The sequence below is a fragment of the Porcisia hertigi genome, chromosome 34 (genome assembly GCF_017918235.1).
Source record: "Porcisia hertigi strain C119 chromosome 34, whole genome shotgun sequence".
In the NCBI taxonomy this organism is placed as follows: domain Eukaryota; phylum Euglenozoa; class Kinetoplastea; order Trypanosomatida; family Trypanosomatidae; genus Porcisia; species Porcisia hertigi.
The window spans coordinates 1,542,189-1,566,990 of record NC_090593.1 but is presented as its reverse complement, the minus strand read 5'-3'; the positions used below and the strand labels follow the sequence as shown (position 1 = coordinate 1,566,990).

At 55.0% G+C, this 24,802-nt stretch overlaps 6 protein-coding genes across 6 annotated transcripts; all 6 read right to left on the bottom strand.

Annotated features, from left to right (window-relative positions):
- Positions 1 to 151: 151 nt before the first annotated feature.
- Positions 152 to 466, bottom strand: JKF63_01961 (uncharacterized protein; the record flags this gene model as incomplete). Its single annotated transcript, XM_067898004.1, has 1 exon — positions 152 to 466. The coding sequence occupies one exon, from the start codon at positions 464 to 466 to the stop codon at positions 152 to 154; it is 315 nt and encodes a 104-aa protein (XP_067754161.1).
- A 2,512-nt stretch (positions 467 to 2,978) lies between these two features.
- On the bottom strand, positions 2,979 to 3,794 carry JKF63_01960 (uncharacterized protein; the record flags this gene model as incomplete). Its single annotated transcript, XM_067898003.1, has 1 exon — positions 2,979 to 3,794. The coding sequence occupies one exon, from the start codon at positions 3,792 to 3,794 to the stop codon at positions 2,979 to 2,981; it is 816 nt and encodes a 271-aa protein (XP_067754160.1).
- Positions 3,795 to 8,274: 4,480 nt separating this feature from the next.
- Positions 8,275 to 16,164, bottom strand: JKF63_01959 (uncharacterized protein; the record flags this gene model as incomplete). The annotated part of the gene is made up of 1 exon (XM_067898002.1): positions 8,275 to 16,164. The coding sequence occupies one exon, from the start codon at positions 16,162 to 16,164 to the stop codon at positions 8,275 to 8,277; it is 7,890 nt and encodes a 2,629-aa protein (XP_067754159.1).
- A 2,044-nt stretch (positions 16,165 to 18,208) lies between these two features.
- JKF63_01958 (uncharacterized protein) lies at positions 18,209 to 19,882 on the bottom strand (the record flags this gene model as incomplete). Its single annotated transcript, XM_067898001.1, has 1 exon — positions 18,209 to 19,882. The coding sequence occupies one exon, from the start codon at positions 19,880 to 19,882 to the stop codon at positions 18,209 to 18,211; it is 1,674 nt and encodes a 557-aa protein (XP_067754158.1).
- Positions 19,883 to 20,639: 757 nt separating this feature from the next.
- On the bottom strand, positions 20,640 to 22,229 carry JKF63_01957 (uncharacterized protein; the record flags this gene model as incomplete). Its single annotated transcript, XM_067898000.1, has 1 exon — positions 20,640 to 22,229. One exon carries the CDS (start codon positions 22,227 to 22,229, stop codon positions 20,640 to 20,642), a length of 1,590 nt encoding a protein of 529 aa, XP_067754157.1.
- Positions 22,230 to 23,701: 1,472 nt separating this feature from the next.
- On the bottom strand, positions 23,702 to 23,995 carry JKF63_01956 (uncharacterized protein; the record flags this gene model as incomplete). The annotated part of the gene is made up of 1 exon (XM_067897999.1): positions 23,702 to 23,995. The coding sequence occupies one exon, from the start codon at positions 23,993 to 23,995 to the stop codon at positions 23,702 to 23,704; it is 294 nt and encodes a 97-aa protein (XP_067754156.1).
- Positions 23,996 to 24,802: the final 807 nt, after the last annotated feature.

Below are 24,802 nucleotides of genomic sequence, written 5' to 3'. Positions count from 1 at the left end.
AAACGATGATGTATATTTATCGACTTCTGTGCGGAGAGCTTAGCGTGTGGTGACGCATCCCTGTCACCAAGCGATTCATGAGTTTAAGAAAAGCAAAGCAATGATTAAAGAAACACACAACAGATAGGACGGGGGAGAAGACGTCACTGCATTAGTTATGCTTGAAGAGTTCCCAGCCCATCCAACTAGCATAGAAGCAAAGGAAAAGAAGCTGCGGTGAGACCGCCATCCAGAGAACTACGTGCCAGCGTGAGCTCAGGATTGGTGAGGCGTGATGGAAGTATGTCGACCTGTCCTCCATCCACGTGTATGCAGTGTATAGAAGCCACGCCATGGAACTCAGAGGAACGATTAACGTGATAAAGCCGTAAAAAAAAGGAGGACTACTCAGATCCGGGGGTGGAATGGCGTTGCCCTCCTCCAGGCTCCCGGAGGTGACGCGAGCACCGCATACTGAATATTTCATTTGACCAGGCGGGGCGCCGATGGACGTGTACCGTTCACCACACCAGACCAAAAAAAAAGCGGATTAAAAAATGCCTCAGTCTGGAAACCACGGATACCTTATTTACTCAGATTATATAGATAGAAAGATATACTCTATTCCATGAAGTGTCCCAACAGCGCTGATTTGGCTGAGCACTCCTCTCTCCCTTTGCGCTGTGCCTGTGCCGGTCTCTTGAACAGAGTACTAAGAAGATCAGATGCAAACGAAGGAGGGCTCACGGAGGAGGGAGGACAGGGGGTTTAAGTGGGGCGTGATAGATTGGGGAAGGGGGGGGGGGCGCACGGAAAAGAGCAGACACAGGCGAGCTGCAGACAACAACTGATGCAATATTAGCCACTCGTGTGCTCGTCAATGAGATGACCAGGGGACGAGGGGAAGAGAAAATATGAGCGACGTCGGGGAAACGTTGTGGGGAAGAAGCCACACACGCCAGCGGCTATACAAAACACGATAATGAGCCTTTTGTCTCACGTCGATGTGTATTGAGGCGGCGATCTCGCGTGGGCGCGGTCAACTTGATGGACTGCTGAATGGTAGGGGGGGGGGGGTAGAGAGACCCAGATGCGTCAAACACAATGAGCAAGTTTGATGAGAAAATAGAAAAAGTGGTGAGAGGTCCCAAGTTGAGGTGTGGTGTGATGTAAAGAGGAAGACCGAGGGCAACCGCAGAGACACCAAATACATATATATATATATATATGTCAAAAAGGGGAATAGAGTGCGAGGGGGGGGGGGCTAGCAGGGGAATGCGCGTGCGGGCAGACACACTCGCGCTCACAAAGCAGCTCGACGGAGGGGGGATACGGCCAAGAAAAAAAAAGTACCCGATTTTCCCTGCGAATACAAAATATTTAAAAAAAAAACGAGGCTGGAAGTCGCAAAACGAGACACCCGAATGATATAGCACCAATGCGCTGCCCTAAGGTGGCAACGATGTACCTGGGCAAGCGGGAAGCACCGAGCCCCTGATGAGGCAGACAGGCCAGGGAAGAGAAAGTGGAGAGACTGTGAGCAGGAATGAAAAGGCGCGGTGTCTCTGCGCTCTCCACTTATGTGCTCTCTTGAGTAGGAGGGAAACAAGAATGAGTCAAAATATAGTACGGAAAGTGAAACGAAGCGCCGCATCGGCACTTGATTAGGTTCGAAATCACCGATAGCTCGGCCGCCTGGGGCTACTGGTCCGAGGGATTGTCGCCGTTATGATGCGCTGTCTTCGCAGCACCGAAGGATGGGAAGAAGCAGATAGAGGACCCACATGGGCCATTGTCAATAAGGGTGGATGAGAATGGTACGCGCTACAGGGGATGGGCTGTGCCAATTGCGAGCTTTCTACCTTGCCGAGCCGAAAGGCGCTGAAACGCGGGTGTGATGCCGCAACTACAAGTGCCTTCAGAAACCATAGCATCATCTTTCACAAGAGGGGAGGGGGAGGGGTGATGCACCCCCCCCTCTATAGAGCTCCCCTCTGATCCCATGTGTTGGTGGATATTTTTTTTCTTCCCAGACTGCTCTTTGGCTTACTGTGTCTCCTGTCCGGTCAGCGCATGATATGAGACGGATGGTTGAGACACGAACTAGCAGCATGCCAACTTGACTGCCGCTTAGGTAAGCAAGTCACCTAAGCGGTTTCCTGGTGTGCAGTCTCTCTCTATCGCCATCAAAATACCCCAGCGAAACCCATATCTGACGCAAGCAATAAAAAAAGGGAACACCACGCCTGATAATCTCAAAAGCAAGATCAGCACGCTCATACAACACGCCCAAAATGTGCCTCAGGGAGAGTCAGTCCCCCCCTCCCTCCCCCCCCCTTACCCCTCTTTCCTTCCCTCGAACAGTTGCGCCTGCATCCACTTCCGTGCATTGCGCGAAAACAAAAGACATGGCCTTTGGGATATGGTCGTCCGTTGCTGACATGCGGATGCTAGCGATCAGCACGGCATAACCGCCCCCCACCAAGAATACACATCTTGAAAAGACGCTAAATAGCTAGTCGAGGGCTGAGCACGAGCGCATTTGGAGGGAAGGGGGGGGGGGGGCAGGGAAACCACAACGACAAGCACGATGTGTGTGACAGCAGCCAGAAAAGCGCATAACATGAGGGAACGATGAACGATTAGGAGGGCAATAAAAAAAAATGTTCGACAAAAAGAGAAGGCGACATGTTGCAGTAAAGTATAAGTGGTTGGCGGCGGGGGGTGGGGGGATACACAGCGCCGCCGTGCACCAATAAATCGGTGCACTAACGTGTCCCACATACACCACGCCCGCGATTTGAAAAAGAAAAGGAACCGCTGAAAGTGACGAAGAAGCGCACACTAAAGAATCCATGCAACGAGAATCGAAAAATCCACCACTCCTCCGCCCCCCCCCCCTCCTCCGATGTGCGCTCTGGCCCTTGTAGAAGCAAAACTGAAAGACGCGGTCTCTATGGCCTTGGGCTTCTGCCAGAGCGCATGTCCTCCGATACCGCCTAGTACGTACGTGGAGGACGGGAAAGCTTGTTGTATCGTGGGGTGTACGCACCTGGCCCGGGCGTCTGACTTGTGTTTCCCAGCTCCCTCTTAAACGTCGTCACATGACCGCGCCCCCTATTTATGCACTCCCCGAGGGCAGAGTCCGTGCTGAGGAAGTACCTGCCCTTGTAGTCAAGCAGCGGACGGAAGCGACGCTCTCGACCAAAGGTGCACGCGCGGGGGTTATCCTCTAGCAAAAAATCACCCATAATGGCTGTGCTGTCATTCTGTAACGCATCGCGCAGCGCGTTCTTCATCGCGACATATGGCGTTGCTTTCAAGATACGCCGCCGCTCGTTCTCTGACAGAATAGGTTTCATGTTAGCAAGCATGAGAGAGTCCTGATAGGTGAGGTTACCGCGGCGTTCATGACTCGCGTGCAACGCGGAGCTGGCGGCGAGAGAGTCCATCTCGCTCCGAGCGCGTGTGGTGGTCACACCAGGAGTTGAGTTCGACCTGGCTGGACCCGTACGCCCAGACGCGCTGCTTGAGACGGGATCCATCCGCTGGACCTCAAAAGTGCCTCTCTTTCCCTCAAGAAGCTCCTTGCGCTGACTCTCCAGCCGCTCGCGTCGCAGCTTCAATTCCTCCAGTTCTCGACGAATCGAGTCCAGATTGTGAGTCACGCTGTCGTGTAGATGCCTCGAGTTGAATGTGCTCGGAGTTGCTTCGCCATGAGACGCAATTCGGAGTGGCGGGGGGTTGGACGAGACATCAAGCAAACATCCTGGACAAGACGCGTTGCTCAGCTCATGGTGAACAGAAGACGACATGTAAGAAAGCGACAACAAGCACGAAACGAAGAAAAAGATGTCAAGGACTCGCAGGCGGTCACACGGAATACGCGGCAGTAAAGGAAGCACAAGCAAATCAAGGGTGCTTAGAAAGTGTCCTGGAACGTGTAGAAGTGATTGACCAAAAGTTCTCCTTGGTAATGCTAGAGTCGAAGATGGCCTTGTGCTTCTTGTAAATTTTTTTTTGAAAATCAGTAAATTTTAGGCAGTGCTGTGCGCGCTGACGTAGTGCTTTGAGTGATGGAGAGGGGGTACCCGGACTCGTTGATTCACGAAAGGGGGAGTAAGGAGCAGCTCTAGGGTATGCCTTGACCTATGGGCATTTATTACAAGAGTGCAGGAGCGGTGTTGAAGGGAGGCGAGGAGGGGAGTAGGTCAAGCAGACGCACAGAGCACAATACTTGAACGTTTTCGGCAAATGATGAAAACGCTCGGCTCGCCATAACCCCACGTAACAGCACCTGTTTCCGTGAGCGACGGACCTCCCCCCTCTTCCCCCCCCCCCCCCGAGGGTGCGGTGGAGGGGGAGGGGGAGGGGGAGAGCCTACTGATGAAAAAGCACATCGATGGCGCCTTCACTTGAGAGCAATAATATCACACATGGGGACGCTTTTCAGCGCACTCGTGGAGACTTTGGAGGGATCTGCAGCCGCGGGGAAACTTCATTGACGCGCTCTTCTTGTTTTTTTTTTGCCGTACAACATAAAGAGGTCCCCTAACCCTACACCTCTCGCTTGGCTGAGTCTACAGTGACCAGGGATGCCGAAGAACAACGGCGCAGAGATTCGAAGTCTGTGGTGCTGGAATACATGAGCGTTCTGTTTTTTCCCCCCACCCATTCCATGTCCGATGCCCCTAACCCTCTCCCCTCTCTCCAGTCTAGGCCCCTGCATCCTGCTTTGAGCTGAGGGAGTCCCCCTGGGGCGGGACTTGAGCCGGACACTTCGAAACGATTGTGACACTCAGCGAAAGCCACCAGTCGCATTGGTGGACCATTGGAGAGCGACAGGAGCCAAAATTAAGAGGGGCACCGCATGTATGAGGACGGGTGGGTGAATGAATGAGGGGATAGGCGAGAGCCCCTGAGTCCGTGTATTTTACTCAGCACACAGAGAAAACTGCCTGGTGTCTCTGCGCGCGTGTGTTCAAGCAAGCATAGGAAAACACACGCACACACACACACACACGCGGGGAGGCACCTGAGCAGACACGCCCCGCAGCGCATACTATAAGCGGAGGGGCGGATCTTTATCCAGGGAAGAGCAGTGGCGATATATATATATATATAAAGAATTAAAATACGGGGGGGAGGGAGATGCAATCGATACAGTGAACCATGACGACCACGTATTCCTATTGTATGAATGTATCAGAGCCTACACACACCCGAGACAAACCACCAAGTGGAGCTGCATTGCTGGTCGAAGTTGCTTCGATTTTCTTCTCGTGTGGGGCTTGAAACCTCCTCACATCCGATCCAAACCCACCGGTTGACAAGTGTGTGTGTGTGTGTGTGTGTGTGTGTGTGTGGGCACACCACTGGCCTACTCGAGAACACGGTCGTTGGCCGCCAGGATTACTCACGCACTAAGTTGCAAAGGAAAAAAAAGAGGAGTGGGGAAAAAGGGGTCACCGAAGACACTACGAGACCGCCGTATTCGTCACTCGTGAGGCGGCTGCACACACATCACCAAAGTGCACACTGGCTCATGTGATGCCACTCAAGCCCTCATGGGCGACGCCCCATCTGTGCGTGTTAAAAAAAAAAGGCGAGCCGGTTGGTACCGTCGAAAGAATTTGAGATGACGGTTACCGCCGCTACGAAGCGGGGGCTCATTTTCTACTACGTTGGACTGCCTCGCCTGATAGATATATTGGGGGCCCACATCCCTCATCTCCACAGCGTCCGCGTCAGTAAAAGAAAACCCGCATGTATCGGAATGAGTGGATCCCTATGGATATGCACACACACTCGCACGAGCGACCTCCCACGGGGGTGAAGAGGGGCACAGAAAAAAACAGAAAACCGAGTAATGTAAAAAAAAAGAGAAACAGGAAGATGTGGTAATATGAGAACCGGTGAACGCCGCGTGTACTGTGGCTTCGTCTTGTGTGCGCGTCTACAGACACCTGCCATACACACAGACACACGATGTTTTCCGTCGATATTAAGAGAAGCGATGGATGTTGTCGCAGCGGAGTTTCAAGAAAGACACACCCCATAACAGTCGATCGTAGAAGGTAGGGGAGAAAGGAGGGAAAGGGGATGGGGGTGGGGGGTGGGGGGTGGGGGGGAGGTCGACGCTGTGCCCCCCAACCCCCACAGATCAGTGAGGGGAAAAAAAGCGCATTCATGAGAAAAAAAAGCAGAAAGGAAAAGGGGCACGAGGCGCGGGGCATTGCTTGCACACCGCAGCAATGAGAGCATGTCTTTGTGCTCTCCAGATATTTCGTGCGGCCGCGTGTGTCACCACCACCACCACCACCAGCCGGGGCCCTCCGTCGAGTATACGCACAAAGTCCGTCCGAGAGGCCGATGCGCCCAGACTCAGAAAAGTCTTCAAGCATCGCCACATTTAAAAAAGAAAAAACGCAGACGTTCCCAAATTTAGTAGAAGCCAACAGGAGAAAGTAAATGGGATAAACTGAAAACTGCAAAGATTTTTTAAAAGGAGATGGGAAAGGGGATGCAGGCGTCGTAGGACTGTGCGCCGGATTCATCAGTGCACTGCGTTGCTGATGTCGTCTCGGCAGCTGCGGGCGCCCAACGCCACCTTCACAAACACAAGCTCCTTCACCGAGACTTGAAACTCTCGCGGAGTGATCACGGTCAAACGGACGCCGTCGACCATCCGCATCAGTCGCTTCATTTTTGAGTCCATATGTACCACTCCGTTGAAAAACACTAGCCCCATCACCCAAGATAATTCTCTCTTCTGCACCCCATTCAACCAGTGACTCGTGCGCTCCTCTTACGTAGGCGTCTCCGGTCACCAACGAATTGAAGCGAGAGTGACTATGGCCCAAGGAGGAACGGCGCTACCGCGACGCGAACTTGCTGGCATCATCGCCGACGCTAAGCGCATCTCGGCGCCTCGCCCCCCCCTCCTCTCTCTCTCTCTCTCTCCCCCATCCCGCCTCTTGTGATGTGAGTGCCTGTACGTTAGCGTACGTGTTTGGGTAGTACACGGAAGAAGGAAGCAGATGAAAAGAAGAAAACGAAAAGGAATACAGAGAAGAGAGGAGGAGCACAGATGAACAAATACGACGGGAGAGGAATGGAGGGCATTTGAATGGCAGCAGAAACCGCAGGGCTGAGCTGCTGTCAAACACACCGCTGAATGTTGCGCGCCAGGAGGGTGAGGGGGGAGATCGGATAACGCAGAGAGCACCCCTCCTCCCCGCCCCCCCCCCTCTCGGCCAAAGGCGTGAGAACCACATCTGGGCGACTGTAAAGCACGGTCCCTCCATGTGTGCGAACCAACCGAAAAAAAAAAGCTACTGGGCGCTGAGCAAAGAGGACAAGCGCCAGTGCAGGCTCACCCCATTCATTTGGGCAAGCCCTAGGTCCTTCTCATTCGAGTAGAGGCCGTGGCGGAGACCATGACAAACGGGGCAATCTCAGTGAAAGCAACCGTGTGGTTGGCCCGACAGAGGTGTGACAGGCTGCTCGATCCAGTTCTGGTCACACCCAGCGCGGAGAGGAGGGCACCAGAGATGGGCAGCGGTGTTGCAAAAGCAAGACGCCTTCTTGAAAAACGTTCCCCAGCGATCGAGGGCGGGGGTGCAGTACTTTTCTTCGACGATTTGACGCTAAATCGACGGCCCAATACAAACGAGAACGCATCGCCCAGCACACCGGGCGCAGCTGAACAGGGGCACAAGTGACCAACTCAGACACAAACACACAAACAAACAAACACACACACACACAGAGTGAAAATGGGGAAGGGGGGGAAGCCCAGCGAGAACATGCGGAAAGGGGAGGAAAAAGAAACAAGAGGATTACAGACGAACGCGCTGCGCCTCACATGTGTACCTGTGGAGCGCTGGCGGCACCGCCTCAGGAGCCTGCCATTGTTGTACCGTGAATTAGAACGACCATGCCCCAGAAGTGGGGGGTTCGAAATCTGAAGCGAAAGAAAAACATCACTCGCATCAAGCCCAGGAACCAAGGCAGCATGCCGTGAGTAGGAAGACCTCCGGAGAGCGAATTGGAAGGGGACGCAAAAACAACAACAAAAAAAGAAAGAGGGCAACCAACACCTTCATGGACGCCCAGGTTACAGACTCTGAAGATACCCGGGGTCCCCCCCCCCTTCCCCCCGAAGGGCACGACACCCTGATCCGAACCACCCAAATAAGAAAAAAAAAAAAAAGCGGGGGCGGCCAAGTTCACCACAGGAGCGCATTGGGGCCTCACAGGCATTTTCGTGTGCGATTGTTCGGTGCAATTTCTCTACCAGAATGGGGCCCACCCGGTGAGAAACGCATCCGAGAGATTGTCGAGACTCGTGGCCTCTTGGATCAGGCGATCGACTTGGTGCGGTACGTCAAGGCTTTCCGCACCTCCGTTCAAAACGCGAAGCGAGAGGTAGGTGGTTAGAAGCGGTGCAGCGAACGAGTCTTTTGGCGACTCGGGGAAGCCAGCAAGACTGTTGGAGTCCCAGGAGGACTCTGGGTTGTGAGAGCCGCCGACGTCGAGGCGGCGTGAAGAGCGCTGCACGGAGAAGGAAGTGTTCACTACACTAAAATCTTGGCCGGTGAGCTTCGCACGTACACGTGCGAGGGCTAAGTCGCCTTGCTGGTTTCGCGTCTCCTCGCCATTCTCAAACATTTGACTCATCGCTGGCAAAGTGGAATGTGCCACCGCCTTGGTCACTGACTTGGAGAGCTGCATGGCTACAGGTTTCAACTCGGCCTCTGACACGTCCACAACGCCCAGGCGCGCTGCAGCAGCAGTGTCGCCAGCAGATGCCGCGACTCCGCCGGTGTTGCTCTCTGGTCGCGCCGACTTGGACGCCGACTTTTCCACGCCATCGTTGACGGCGTTGAGTCGCCAGTTGATGAGAGGATCGTAGATGAAGGCTTCGAGAATAGACAGGAGGTTCTCACTGTGACGGTGGAGATTTTTCATAGCCAATTCGCATGTCATGCGATACACACCATCGACGCCGGTGATACCGAGTGCACACACCAGCAGGCGTGTGAGGCGAAACGGAACAGCCTCTGCGTAAAGGGCGCGGTGCATGGCCACCTCGAAGCAGTCGCCGAAGTCGATGTGGACTACGGTGCCGTTACCCTGCAGCATTAGGTTATTGAGATGGCGGTCGCCGAGACCAAGCACGTAGCCGACCATGGACATAGCGGCCAACGTCTGACCGTAGATCTGCCGGTAGCCTAACCACTGCTCACACGTATCGTTGTGGTCCCAGAAGATGCGACGCAGCTCATTCTTCGGTGTATTCTCCATCGCGTTGTGCAGAAGCGCTTTTCGCTGCTGCTTGGGTAACCGGTGGTAGTCCTCGATGGTGCTCACGCCGCCCTTCTTCAGAATAAGGTTAACCTCCTCGTAGATGGACACTCCGTGTGCTTGTCTGTATGTCTCCAGCATCTTGTATATTGTCTCCGTGTTCTCCACCCACCCGACGACGCCGACGTTGTCGGTGAGGGGAATCACAGCGTACTGTGGGATACTAAGTGCAATAGCGCTCGCCGCGTTGTCAGATTGAAAAATGGTGTCGATGAGGCGAATGAACTGCATAACGCGCTCATCCTGCCGCATGTCCTCGTGGCCTTTGAGTAAGAAGCGGTAGGTTTTGCCGTCGGATGCGTCGAGACCGATGCGGCGCGGCTTCTGTTTGGATGGCATCACGTATACATTGCTGTGGAAATTTCGAATCGTGATGAGGGACTTGTTGTGCTCGAAAGTGCCGGGCACAGCCACTATACTGTCCTGGATTTTATTCAGCGTCGGCGAGACGTCGCTCATGTAGAGACGCCGCTCCAACACGCCGCGGCGCAGCTGCGCGTACACCTGTCGCAGGAACCCCCACGCCTCGTCGGTTCTGGAGCCCTCCAGCGCCATCTTTGCGCGACGCAGTGTTTGTCCGTACGTTCGCTCGAAGCTCTGCTCACTTGGTGTGAAGGCGTTGTCGAGCTCCTTGTACAGCGGCTGCAACATAGAAAGGATCATGGCCGCGCTGCTCGGTTTGTAAGCCGCCTGCTGAATCGCGGCGTGCCACTTCTCAGTCCACAAAATTGCGATGCGCACCATTTCGTTGCTAACCAGAGACGCCTCTTTGACAATGCGGTCGTTCTCCGGGATAATGCGCATGCCCGTGATAACACGCTCAGCCATGTGCTGCCGCACCGCATCTGGAGACTTCTCCGCCACCGTGAGAGGGTAAATAAGGGAGTGAGAGTACTTGGACCCGACGCGAATCAACAAGTCAGTCAAGATGGCCCGAGCATCAGGGGCTTTGATGCCAATGCGGGCAATAAGCTGTGGCACGACATTCAACCACACATGATCCGCCACGACCTGCACGCCGTGGTGCACGGCCTCGTTGATCTCCTCCACGTCGCTTTTCGCAAACCAGACAGAGAGAATACGCAGCACATCTTGCATCACGAGGTTGCCCAGCACATCGTTGCAGAGCTGAATAGATTTAAAAAGGGAGTGGATGCACCAAATCAAGTGGTTGTCCTGCACTTCACCCTGCGTGCTCGGGTCGCGGGCGAGATCAAAGTGCAGAATTCCCAATGAGTGAAAAGCAGCGGCACTGTTGGGGCCCAGCTCCGTGGCGCAGGTGAGTTCCTCGATGGCCTCCTCGCCGCGCTCGGGGAAAAGGTACATGGTCCACTCGCCCAGAAGCAGCCAGCATTGCCCCCACATCTCAGCTCGTGGGTTCTCGGGGTCGACCATGACGGCGGACAAGATGTCCTTCAGCTGTCTGTGTGCTCCTTGTTTGTCCTTGGAAAGGTACACGTATTTCATATATGTGTGGATCAGCTCCGGATCGCACAAACACAGATCCCCGAGAGAGGCATCCTCGCACAGCAGCCGTTGTAGGAGGTGCTCAGCGTGAGAAAACCACTGGGCCTTGCACAAGCAGCGGACAACGTACAAATGCGAGTGCAGGTCGTTCGCCGGTGCTAGCACAAGTGAGTTGATGGATAGCACAGTCATGAGGTCATCGGGCCGGGTAGACATCTGCAGCAGTCGGCGATGCCACACACACTTCAGCAGTTCCTGCCGCTCCCCACAGGCGGTATTGAATAGGACAAGCTCTTCAAAGTGACGCAGGTGCTGCAGACGCGTCATGCCTTCGTATGCGCGGCTGTAGCTCTCGTTCAGCGAATCGGCAAAGGGCTCGAGCATCGACTCACGCACCTTGTCAGTGTATCGCAGCAGCTCGTCGTAGCACTCCGCCCTAAAGAGTGCAGCGCAGCGCTCAACAACGCCGAAGCAGCTCTGCATGCGCTTGTCCACGGCCAGTTTATCAAACGTATCCCACGCCCCTAGGCAGAAAGCTGCCTTGGCCCGGAAAGGCGCCACCTCACGCTGAGCATCGAGCGGCAGCTGATCCCAGTACTCTTCGGCGAGGCCCAGCACGCGGCTTGAGTGCCCCAGCGCCTGCTCACAGCGCAGCACGCCCACAAAAGAAGCCACCTCGAGGTGCGAGGTACCGCAGCTGACCATTCGTGCTTCGTATTGGCGCAGCGCCTCGTTCCACCAGTTGAGCTGTTCCAGCGACGCCACCTCCTCGAAGCCGAACTTCTCCGGTGCGAATATTTCGTCGGAAAATCTGCGTGTGAGCATCTTCAGTAGCCCGCTGGCCGCCATGGTCATGTTCAGGTGTCGGTAGTAATGAATCAAGTCCTCGGCAATGGTCATGACGCGGCGCATCTGGATGTCTTTTCGGTCCGCGACTTTGTCAATCTTGCTTGAAAGGTGCTCAAAGAGCATCTCGTTGAAGTAGATAGCCTTGATGTGCATCTCCCCACCCGAGGCGACAGACGCCAGCACTTCCAAGCTCATGAGCGGCCTCTGCCTCACCTTTACCTTCTCTTCAACCTCGTACCTCAGGGAAAGCTCGATGTGCGTCAGGCCCTCGATGAGGCCGCGAATGTCACTGACTGCACACACGGGGTTGTTGTTGATCGCTACCAACTGAGCCCCGATGGGAACGCCGGCGCGGGCGCCGAGGCCGTTAGGGGCCAGCTTCGTAACAACAACGCCCTTGGTAGGGTCTTGGTCGTAGTTGATGCCGAACTTCTGAGAAGTTGACTCTCGATCCACAGTGAAGACACTCTCGCGCATCACCTTGACTAGCTTCTCGCGGTCCTCGTCACGCTCGCCTTCCATGAACTCAGCAAAATAGAACAGCCCTTGCTTCACGTCCGCGGGTGCCGCAGCTAACGCACGATCAAAGATGTCCATGAGCTGCGCCCGCAGGGTCATGTCTAGGTGTTCGCACACGGCAGCCACGGCAAATGGGAAAAGATCTTTGGCCAGCTCTGTGTTGCGGTCTGCGACAGCGCATGTATCACGGAGCACGGCGTACGGCGAGTGGAGCAGAAGAGTCACGGTGACATTGTGAAGCCACAAAACCCACGACTGCTCGCGTTTCTTCGTCTTTGCGACCGGCAAGTTCGGCAGCGCCTCGATTACCTCCGCCCCAACCGGCTGAGGGCTCTCTTCCGTCTGCTCCACGCGCAGTATACCCAAGTTACGTCGCATGGAAGACTTGCTGTCGGTGGCCTTGCGACTGAAGAGGCTGCAGTGCGCCGCTGTGTCCGCACCGGGTTGAAAGCGAAAGTTGATCATGGTTTGGCCATGGTGATGCCGAACGTCGAGGACATCAATGTGCACGTTCTCCGCGCGCGCCACGCTACGAAACTCGTTCTCAAACTCGGCCTGCGACAAGCGTGGCAGGTGAGAGATGACCGTGATGGGGCGGTCCGGGTTGAGGTCTGTGGGGCTCAACGTTATCGTGCGCGTCTTGGCGCCGCCAGCGGCACTCTGCACGAGTTCGAAGAAGTACCCTGAAGGGAAGCCGTTACGTTCTGCAACACGCTCGATTGGCATGATAAACCGCTTTGCCGGCATACCCACCGTGTCCACCAGCCTCGCTAAGGTGTGTAAACCGACATCCATCTCGCTGTTGTTGTCAGCCAGCTCGATATACCACATGATGGTGTGAACAATCTGCGCACAGCAGTGCTTCACGAGCATTGCCTGCTTCGCCATAACGAAGTTCAAGAAGTCGAAACAGGCGTCGTTGATTTCTTTTGATTTCGAGAGCTTCCCTCCTGGCGACGCCTTCGCGGGCTCAATGCACTGTAGCACGTGGGGCAGAATCATTTGCAACTCCTTCTCGTGCATCACTGCGACAAAGGACTCCAGGGATTTCACAACACGGTGTACGAGGTCAAGGTCATTTTTGTTTTGCGAGAGACGCTGGTGAATAAACTCGACTGCCCAGCGGTTGCAACGCATCTCTTGCGCTGGGATGCCCTTCGCCAGGCTATCAAGTAGCTGGACCACGTACGCCCTGAAGGGCTTCTGACTCGCCTGGGGCAGCAGGCAAAACGCTTGGACGCACTGCAGCAGGTTGTGGCCGACAGATGAAGCCACAGTTTCCTTGTGCTGACAAACCAGAATGGCGAGGTCGTTCATGAGACCAAGTACCGTCTCGTAAAGAAACGCCCGCTCCGGGTCAAGCAACCACGTCTGCAACTGTGGAAGCAGCTGGGTGAGCAGATTGAGCTTCGACTTCCCCTCCACATTGTGCAGCATCGACCGCACCGCAATCAACGTGTCTACCTGTTGCCTTGGATCTAACGCGAGCTGCAGCGATCGGACGAGGTAGTACAGCACTGCGGGGGGGTAGCGCTCCTGCATGTCCGTGGAAACGCGCAGTCGCGGCTTGCAGTGCGCTAATGCAAGGGTCACCACCTCCTCCTCCTCTTCCATTTCATCTGATCCCATCATGCGGAACACGTGACGCATCTTTACTGGGGTCACAGCTCCGATGGAGCTGAGCACCTTCATGGCAGCAATCGTCACGGACTCCTCTTGTTCCGTTTCGCGGCGAATGATGCGGGCCACTGCCCGGTATACCTCGTTCAGTTCCGAAAGGTCTGTCTTTACAATGTGACTTATGAAAGCCGTCAGTGTTTCCAACGCTTCGCAACGGCGTGTACAGGAGTCGCCGCCGTTGACAATGGTCAGGAGCGGACGGATAAGCGAATGAAAGTCAGCGTGGTGTTGTGGAGCTGTCCGCTCCAGGATCGAGCGGATGAGCCGCAACAGGGCAAGGGAGAGAGACCGAGATATGAAGGGCTGCGCCTCCAGCCTCTGCAGCGCGATCTCCTCCACTTTGCTCCCTTGAATGAGAAGGGCACCGTAGTCCACGCACATCCTGAGCAAATCGGCGTTGCACACCGCGAAGGAGACGGACGCGTCCATGGCAGCGAGATCATTCAGCATGTACTCTTGCGCACGCTGCAGCTGCGGCAGCACGATTGCCGGATGATAGGGGAGAAGCTGGCACAGCAAAATCAGCGATTGATCTCGCGTGGCCCTGTCGTCGTCATTGCGTGCCATGAAGAGGGCATCCAGCGCATCGGGGAGACACAAATATGGAAAAAAGAGGACTGTAAGCTGCTGCAACGCCCATAGACGAACCTTTGGGTCCCGGTCCGCGACTGCTACGTCGAGCACCCTCTCCACCGTGTTGCTCACCGCACGGTCCAGTCTGTGTGTATGTTGCACATTACCGTTCGAGACAACTTCTTGGATCTTGTTGCGCTCCATAATGATTTCGCACAGCTCCAGCGCAGTAGTAATGGCGACACGCCGCACATCCTGGTTATCGTGGGAGAACATCTCCAGTACATCGTCTAGTTGCTCCGTTCTCTGTAGCGTGGTGAGCAGCGGTAGTGAGCGCAAAATCACCGGAATCGTCCAGTTGTCACACAGATTGATACGCAGCTGTGCCAGCCGCGGGTCGTCAAAACGAACCCGCTGTCCAGCAAAGCGCAGCAACGCATTCACTTTTCCAAAGTTGAGCAATTCCTGCTCGCTGCTCAGATAGCGCTCCAAAAAGGAATAAATTGGCATCATCTGGGCGTCCCCGTAAAGGTCTCGAATGCGCTCCAGCACCTCACTGATTATGGGCACGTGAGGAAGTCGCTGGATGCACGAACAAACCGCATCCACGACGGCACCGCACAGGGTGAAGTCCCTTTCTAACCCGAGCATCTCCTTCAACAGCTTGAGTCCCTCTGTGACCACCTCCACGGAATCGTCGGACGAGATAAACCCAAGCGAACGCATCCGGAGCGCCTCGTACAGGGCCTTCTCATCTTGACAAAGCAAAAAAGCGACTTTGTTCACGCCAGTTACGACAGCAACACGAGTCATCTCCGAATACGCCGACCAGTCTGTGTCGCAGAGGAAACTCACCAGCTGCGGCAAGTTCCATGGTGCCGAAACAAACGCTGGCGTTGCGGCAACGTGAATGAGAGCAGAGAGAACGCCAAGAAGCTGCGATTCATCCGCTGCGGCGCGCATGTATCCTAAGACGAGATCAGCCACGTCTTTTGCCACCGCCGGTGTCACCTCAAAGCAGCTTTCCTCCACGAGTGCGGAGGTCAGACGGATGAGGGCCGTACGGTGCCAGACATCTTGCGTTTCTATGGCGTCCTTTAGCGTCACCAACGGTGCACACGATGATGCGAGGCGACCCAGGAGTGTTGGATTTCGCTTAATGACGAAGGCGGTCGTCGACACAATTTTTGCAAGCACCTCACAAGCGACGGTGCGGCGATGTTGCTGTGCCGTGAAAAGGTCACTGATGAGAGCCTCCACATTATCTGCCAGGAGGTCCGTCGTCGTACGAATGTTGTCCGCCAGTACCTCCCCCAGACACTCGACCACCTTCAAGCAGTCGTCCGGTGTAGTGCAATGGAATGCGCGATTAAGCAACAGTGCAAAGCAGCGAGTTCTCTTGTCATGTTGATCCTTCCATTTGATATCAAAAACAACACGGAACGAGCTGCACCCCTTGTCCACAGAAGTGCAGAAAGTGCCGTCGACGAGGGCGATGATGCGCGCCTGGAGCGACTCATTTGCACCCAATTCTTTTTCGTGTAAAAAAAGCGTATCTGTCAAGGCGCTGAGACACTCTTGGGCACGTTGCCGGCGGTCTTTAGGTGTGCTATTAAGGTTGGAGAAGATGGAGGTGACCTGCTGGTCCAACGCAGCGGTGCTATCGCTGCTGAAAATCCTTGTGACAGGAAAGCCCCCCACATCTTCGTGGTCAAGCGTCTCGGCCATTCTGTGTTCCTACAGTGTGTTCGTCAAAGTTTGCAAAGAGTAAGTGTGGTGAGCGAACCGTTGAGATGACCGCAACGACTGACCCGCCCCACTCCTCCCCCCCCCCCCCCGCGCAACCACTCGAGCCACAACAAAAAGAAGAGTGGGGAGAAAGCGGAGAGGGAAAGTTGTACACAAGGGGGCGGTCCGGCACGCACGCACGCGAAAGGAACGAAGCAAGGAAAACAAGATGACCCAGACTAGGATAAGGGGTCGAGAAAGAGGGTGCAGAAAGCAGCGCGATGACCGCTAGAAAAGGAGGAGGGAGGGGGGAGGAAGCGATGAGGGCAACACGCGTACACGCCTTGGTATGTGTGTGTGTGTGTGTCGCGGTAGGGGGAGGAGGAGGAGGACGGAGCCTTCCAACCAAAGCCCCAGCGTGCAGGTTGGTAAACCAGCACACATGCCGTGCTGGAGGGCGCTGCCGTATAGCGACCGGCACAGCCACCATCATTGCAGGAGTTTTGTGGCTAGCTCCTTCATCAGTGCGTCAAGCAGAGATGTTAGTCACTCTCGGTGAACTGCCATCATCAAGGAGAAAGGGCATCTCAGGACTCTCCACACGCACGGATTCAAGTGCTTGGAAAACGATAAGCGAAATGCTGAGATTACATGAGCTTCTCCTGTGATCATTGCCTCGGGCTAAAAACTCCCTCCTTTCTGTTTCCGTTTTTTTTTCTGGTGTCCGGTGCAGCTCTGCGTCCCATAGGCGTCAGCTGAGGAGTGAAAAAAAATAACAACACAGACTCTTCCCCCCCCCGTGAGCCACTTCTCCAATACATGATTGTTTCTCCTGACTGCAAAGATTAGTCATATCTCATATTCTGAAGCAGCGGAGCGTGTGCCTTTGTCGACTTCGTGCCCCCTCCCCCCCCTCCACCCCTTTCTGCATTGAGGCGGTACACATGGAATTGGGTATTCTCCCCTGCCCTCCCGTCTTGGACTCAGTCGAGGGCTGTCGTACTACGCATGACGATACCGGCATTTAGTTCATCGCCTGAACGCGTCATGTCTGCGGTGCAGCCCCCCCCAATGAGCTTAGCACGACTCTCGATCTCCTGGCCCTCACACCCCGCAGGTCTCACCCACGGTACTGGGGTGCCAAGTGGCAGCACAAACACGTTCCAGCCGTCGCCAAACCCGTCTGGTCAGCACAGCCCCCCCCTCCCCCATCCTCACCATTACCACATGTTGCTCCCGGCACAGCGCAAATGGGGATTCCAAACTCCACACCAACAGGGCCAAGTCTCTCTGTCTTCCCTGCATGGTAGGTGTACTGACTCTGTGCTCATGAGAAGCGGTGCGACGTAGGGGCTCTCGGTGGGTTTGTAGGAGGGGGGAGGGGGAGGTGGAGGTGGAGGGGGTCAAGAGTAACGCAGTCAAGACCACCATCACCAAAAAATAAAGAGCAATGATGGGGGAGTGTGCCGAGTACAAAGCACGTTGGGGAAATGAAGAGGGGGGGAGGGGGGAAGGGGGGGGAGCAACGGGGACGAAGGGGGAAGAAAGAAAATAAGGCGAAAAAAGGCGGTTTTTTTTTACCCAGACCAATCATCGATCACGACGTCAATACAACGCGAAATATACCAAGGGAGAGGAAAAGGAAGGGCGCGTGTGTGTGTGTGCCAGTCAATGCCCTGATGAAAAAAAAAAACACGCACACACAAAGAAGACAGAAGTGCACACAGTGTCTAAATAATGCGAACCGACGTCAGGTGAGAGGACAAAAAGAAAGTTTTACAGGTAAAATCCGGCACACAAACAACACCAGCAATGAAAAAAAAAAGAATGTAAATACAGCGGTATACAAAACACTTGCATTACGAGCAAGCAGTCACGTACTCCGATAAATGCGACACCAAAACGGAGAACGAACTTTTAAAGCAGAAAAGATACGACCAAAGAGGGGGAAGGGAGGTGAAAAAAAAAGTGGCAGAGCTCCTTCTACGTCAACTTTCCTCGATACGGAGCACCCTGGACGCTACATAAGTTAGAGAACCTTGGTCTACGCCTTCCGCCAAAGCCACCCCTGATGCTTTGTGTTACCATCGACCAACGCCGTTGCCGTAACGGTTCGAAGAAGCTCGTTGTGCAGGCCGATGTTCAGGCCGCCCTGGATGAGCTCCGATCCCACCTCCAGCAAGGCTCTCTGTGCAAAGAACGGCAAGACCATTGGAGCCGCACCGTTGACCAAAGGAGTGGCAAACACGTTGTAAACTGTAGTGATGAACTTCACTAGCTCGTCCGTGTTGACATATCCGATATTGGACTCCTCTACCTCTATATCAACGTCGGTTATCGGAAGTACCTCGTAGTCGATCGAGTTCTCTGCGCCGGCGTCGATGTTCCGTACGCCGGTGGTAGCAGAAAATCGAAGCGCCAGCACCGCAAAAGGCTTACCAGCTTCCCGCGATGTCCTTCCTTTTGAGATATGCAAGGATCGGAAAGCCTTGGCGGGGTCTGCGCCCAACACGGTCGCCTTTTGTGTGGAAGATAGAGAAGAGAAAACGGTCTGCTGAGAGGAGTTGGGCCGCACGTAGAGCTCGAGAATGACGTCCTCGACACCCACGTGAAATTCGCCATCGTCGGGAACGCGAATTACGGGCTCCTTATTCGCCTCCACGAGCGTGAACAAAGGGCACTCCGGACAACTGAGATAGAGATCAGGAATGACATCCTGAAATAGAGAAGTGTTCCAGTAGGCTGGCAGGCTATGTTCCACACGCAGTTTCTTCGCCAGCACTGCGTTGTGAAGAAGATTATTTATGCTCGTTGGGGTGGTGCGCACCGCAATGTCACGAGGCACCAGATCAGGTACAGTCGACTCGACAGCCGCCGGAGGGCAGCCGAGAGTGACAGGGTTCATATCCACCGTGACAGTCAACGCATCAGCGGTCATGACAGGTGGCGTAATGGCACGGATACTAAAATTTGCGAAGGCATCGTTTAGCCCACGAGCCACTTTGGCTGACCCCTCCTGGTCCATCACTGCCATCACCTTCGAGGCCACGAAGGTGTCCAGTTTCCCAGTGAATAGCTCCACTACGTTTTGCAAAAAGTTGCATGCGCCGCCTTCCAGTTCGTGGTGGACTTCTAGACGGCCCCAGTCGAACTTCAACTTCGAGAAGGTCGCGTTCCATCGACCCTCAGGCAATATCGTGAGCCTCAGCGCGGCATCTACACCCGTCTCTCTCAGTGTGGCCCAGAACGTGCCATGGCAAGTGAGGCCTAAGTACTGAACGGTGAACTTCGTCCGCTCCACCTTGAGACGGAGTCCCTTGATGTGCAACACCACGCCCTGCGCATCTGGGGTACCGGTGCGGGCAACGAGGGAGTCTAGATGGAAATGCTGCAGCGTCATCGGACCTACCCAGACATGCTCCAGCACCTCCTCAGGGATAATTAGGGTGCCGTTGTATCTATTGAGTTCGGGAATGAGGAGAGCTTGAATAAAAAGATTAATGAGAGTGGAGGTGACACCCAGAGATAAAGTGGCTGGGCGACAGCTGATGGAGCCATCGTGGGCTGCGGAAGTACCTTCAGTGCGTGGCGATATGTAGATGCACTGGGTAACCGTGCAACAAGCGCAGCCGAGAAGGATGACAGCCAGCCAGAGCAAGAAGCCCGACCTCCTGCACACTAAGCCGTCCCAGCGGTCACGCTTTCGACTGAAGGACATCGGCGCGAGCGAAAGAGGAAGGTAGCACCAATCACTTCCAGAAGTGGGTTGGATAAAAACAGAGAAGAATGTGCACGAGACTTTTGCAGACAGAGAGAAAAACAGGAAGGTGTCACTATGGTGTGGGGTGGGGGTGGTGGGAAAGTGATACGAAGGATGGGGGACAATGAAGTCCCAGAGTCGCAATCATGTAGATACAAGACATTAGCTTCACGCCCACTACCAGGGGCTGCACCGAAACACGTCAGTGGCCTGATATAGTTGAAGGAATCACCTTTTAACCGTTCCTATTCGGCTTTCCGCGGTCGGTGTCAACTACACAACGTACTCAGCAAGTGACGAATGCCAAACGCATGCGAGTAAATACGGCGCAGGCACACACCGACCCTCTTTTTTTTGTTAACTAACGGTGAATTTGTGTGTGCGTGCGTGTGTCACACGCACGCACACGCACACAAAGGACGCCCATAATCGAAATGTGGTAGCAAAGAAGAGGAAAAGGAGCGGGAGGGCGAAGAGCTGACAACGCCGTCGCTGAAGAGAGTACATATCGAGCGCAGGTGCGTGGAAAGACGAGCGCCGCTTGGTATCGTAGAGTCGCGGCCCACACATCCGCACTGGGGGGGGGGGGATCTGAAGCACGTCAGAGGAATAGCGTGAGACGAGCAGCTGTCTGTCTTTCTCAGAAAGAAAACGTGCTTGAAGTTCAAGAGAGCCACACAGTGTGTTCCTGCACAGGTTCCATGCTCTCTTCTCCTTACAAAGGATGCAGTGGATTAATGGATCCGTAGCTTCGAAGGGATAACAAACTTGAAGTCACCGACGCCGCACCCCCCGGCGGTGCCACGAGAGTGGGCGGCGCCAAAGGCGGCGGTCTGTAGCGAAGGCCCAAACATCTCAGCCTGTCGGCACCTCCGACGCACTCTCTCATCTCGACTCGTTGGAGCATCGAGACACCTTTCTCCTTGACAACGTCTTCTATTTGGAACTCCACAAACTGCAGCGCGGCATCTTCTCGAATGAGCACAGCCAAAGGAGCTGACAGGAACGTGGTCGCGTTGACGACTGTCGTTAGATCCCGTAAGGTGGTCGAGGACGAGGTGGCGATTCGTTGTGCAGAAGGGAAATCTTCGGTTGCTTCCTCACAAATACCTGTGGGGGGTGCAGTAGATAATCCTCTCGCGTAGCGCACCACGAGCCGCTCAAACAACTCCCTTAGCACCAACAGCGACTCGTCCGCTGGATTTGGTCCAAGGTAGTCCTCCAGCAGCACGCACATCGAGGGCTGCGGGAGGGCGGAGACGGGGTTATTCTCCACCATGACAAGACGGTCCAAAGGGCGCCCCAGCTGGCTAAGGTCCTTCACAGACGTGTTGGTGTCGCGGTACCAGCGCTTGTGTCGGCTAATGACATGGTGGAACCACTGCCGCCGACCGCAGGCATGCCCAATCGACTGAAGAATGGGATTCACATAATGTGCCGTGCCGGCAGTCCACACAATGATCTCCACGGGAAGGCGGTGGAGTGAGCGCAGCAACTCCCCAACGTGAGGGCGCAAGTGGATGGGGCCGTAGCGAGCACTAACGAGCGTTTCGTCCAGATCAAACACAATAGTAAACCAGGGCCACTGCATCGAGACACCCTCTCCCGCATGAGCTGCCTCGACTGATACGCTGGGGAGAGGGGGCACAAGCCAACGCCGCTCTCTGCCTGAGGTTGGCCTTGGCTGCTTGCGAGTGCGGCACCGCTGCGAAGCTCCACCCATCGTCACCGCCTCCCTCACAGCAGTGTCCAAGTCACTCAGTAAAGTGTGGCTTGCACTCGGTGTAATCCGTGGAGCGCTGGAGAGCGACGCGCAACTTTCAGATTTCTTCGCGACTCGGCGACGGACAGGCATCTTCGTTCGTTTCCAAGAGCGGGACCGATGTGCCTCTCCCATGCGTGTGGGTGTGAATTCCCCCATAAAAACAGCGGCAGAACTCAGCAGGCCGTCCACGTCCGCGTCACTGTCAGACGTATCCTCGGAGTCCAGCAGAAAATGCTGCATCTGCTCATTGACGAGGTCATATTCAGAGTACTCAGAGGCGGTGTCCGAGACGCTCTCGAGATTCATATATCTGGCCGTCGAGTGGGTGGTTACAGAATACGAGGTGGAGACCCCCTCCCCATTGCCACCGGAGTCTACGCTACGAGGCAGCAGAGACTGCGTGGAGTGCGAGGTGCGCAAGGGACGGCGCTGAAAACGGTTGCGGCTTTGGCGCGCTCGGTGGCGGTCAGTCAGTACACTGTTGGAACTTGAGCGCGGCAACATCCTTTGCAATGGCCGCTTAGGGCGACTGAAGCTCATCGAGGCGCCCCACCGAATCCTGGCTTGGTGCAGATCACCTCTTTCGCACGGCAATTGTGTCTTCCCCTACGCAATACCTGTGATCCGCCTTGCGAGAACGCGAGAGAGTGAGACTGACGGCTGCACTGATCTCTTCACTGTTGAGATGCAAAAAAAAACTTTCTAGCATTCGCAGCGGGGGGAAAAATACTAAAACTCTGGAGATCGGCGCAAAGACCGTCCACGATCGGCCTACCGTCCCCCACGCCCACCCGCTCCCCCGACCCTTAAAAGGTATATGTTGTTTGTATGTGAATGTGTGGACGTGTGTATTGTGCGCCTCTTGGGGAAACAGGCGCCAAGCGAATTCGGCGCAACCTCTCCACTGGCGCAGGTAGCTCTATTCGCTGGCCTTCACCCACAGAGTAAACCGCCCTACCCCCAAAAAAAGAGAATAGGTGATTACAACCATCAAGCACAAACTGGCAGTGATGGTGTTTGCCGCGGAGGGGGGAAAAAATGTATACGAGGAGTAGCGAAGAAACTTCAAAGCGACCGTGGTAGACCAACTCTTGTGCACTAATCACGTATGCACTGAGGGGGGGGGGAGGAGGAGGAGGAGGAGGGGGGGGGAGGGCGTATCCATAGTGCCCTGGAATCTCCGTAGTGGTTCCTTTGAGTAGAACCAAAACGGAGTAACATTAGGTGAAGCGGAGAAGCACATGCTCAGAGTACCCAGCACAATGAGCACCCGCGTCTGTAGAGGGAGAGGAGCCCACAGTGACATCCCCTTCACTGCCCCCGACGGGTGTTTCTCCCTACTTTCTTCGACCCCCGCCCCTCGTCCGCCGGCGCTTCACCCGAAAAGAAGACTGGCCGTGCGCCCGAGGAATTCTACGCAGACAGCCATGGAAAGTGAATGTGACCATCCCGCTATACTGCGACCTCCACACCCAGGCAGCGGCGATATCTGCGCTTTACCGACCCTTTAATACGCCAAGCGAACATCGACACATAAATGCTGGCATCTCGGAAACCGTTTCAAATTAGTGTGGCAGTAGCGCTCCTAGATTGGGGGGGCAACAGCGCGTGGTGAGCAAAATGCAGATGACAAACGGCGACACAGCACATCAAATAGAAGCATGTACTTACGTGTACGTACGCTTGCATATAGGAGTTGTCAACACCGCGTGTACACAAGAACGCGTCACCAAAGGACGACGGCCGACCGCATCTTTGATTACGCCAAACCAAACAGAAATTCACTAGTGCCGTGAAGGAAGAGGAAGACGAGGGGAGGGGGGGGGGTGGAGGGGGCAAGCGAAGGCGTGAGAGTGTACACAAAAGCGGAAAGGAACTCCCTATAAACAGCGGCAGGCAGCTTTTTTGCTGACACTCAACGCGCGCGAAAAAGGCTATCTGAACAAGCGGAGTTGACGGCACAGTGCTACACAGTCATCTCCGCCTTCTCCCTGCACATGTTGCCGGGCGTGTTACTTGGTGAAGATGCCCTCCTCCTCCAACTCACGCTGTCGGATGCGCTCATCACGCGCCTCGATCTTCTTCTGGTCCTCAGTGGCCAGGTCGTACGGATTGCCACGCAGACGATACCGCGGGTTGACAGCATTCATCTTGCAGAGCGTCCAGTTTCGACGCTCAAGGAAGCAGTCGTTGGAGCCGATGCAATCCTCAATGCTCTCCTTCTCCTGAAAACACTTGCTCATGACAACACACTCAATCAGCGCGTTCTTCGGCCGCCAGCAAATGCTCTTCTGCTTCGTCTCCATTTCCAGTTGTGGCCTCTACGCGCGCCTGCCCAGGCAGCCCTTCCCTCCCCTCCCCCCCTCCTCCCCTGTGAGGTATACTGTGTACGGCTACCTTGGAAACGGATCCCGGTCGCCACGTAATGGGAACCACCACAACACGACCAAAGTGCGGTGAAAGCTTTATATACCACTGTGACACATATCATGCCCACCCCGTAGGCGCATTCAATGTAGGAAAGACAAAAAAAAAGAAGTGGGGAAAAGGAGAAGAGGCGTTAAAAGTGTTTCCCCCGTTGAAATGCCAATGCGTGCGTGTAGGGTGCGCCGTTTGACACAACCGTATGGAGCAACAGAAAAACAGGGGAAGGGGGGGAGAGAAGGTACAGAGGCAGAAGAAACGGTGATGAAAAAAGGACGAACATCGGCACAGACGCGCTCATTGGGAACAATGGAAAACGATTGCGGTGACGTCGGTGGCTTACATTGGGCTCAAATCCCTCAAGCGACAGTCCCCATCGCCTCCTCTCATTTCTACATGCACCGCCCCCGCCCCGCCCACCGCCCCCCCCCCAAACACACACACCAGACTCATTTTCACTTCCACCGATGAGGGTCAGAGTATCAACCGAGACTACGTAGACGCGTTCAATCTTCTGTGTTGAAGAGACCGTTGGAAGCGATCCCGAACAATGGCCGCTTGTCTAACCCGGCAAAGATACAGGGCATACTCTAGATAGGCCTTATGTGGATGTGCGTGTGCGTGTGTGTGTGTGTGTGTGTGTGAGTGAGCTTGCGTGTCTGTGTGCGCGTGCCTGTGTGCCACTCACA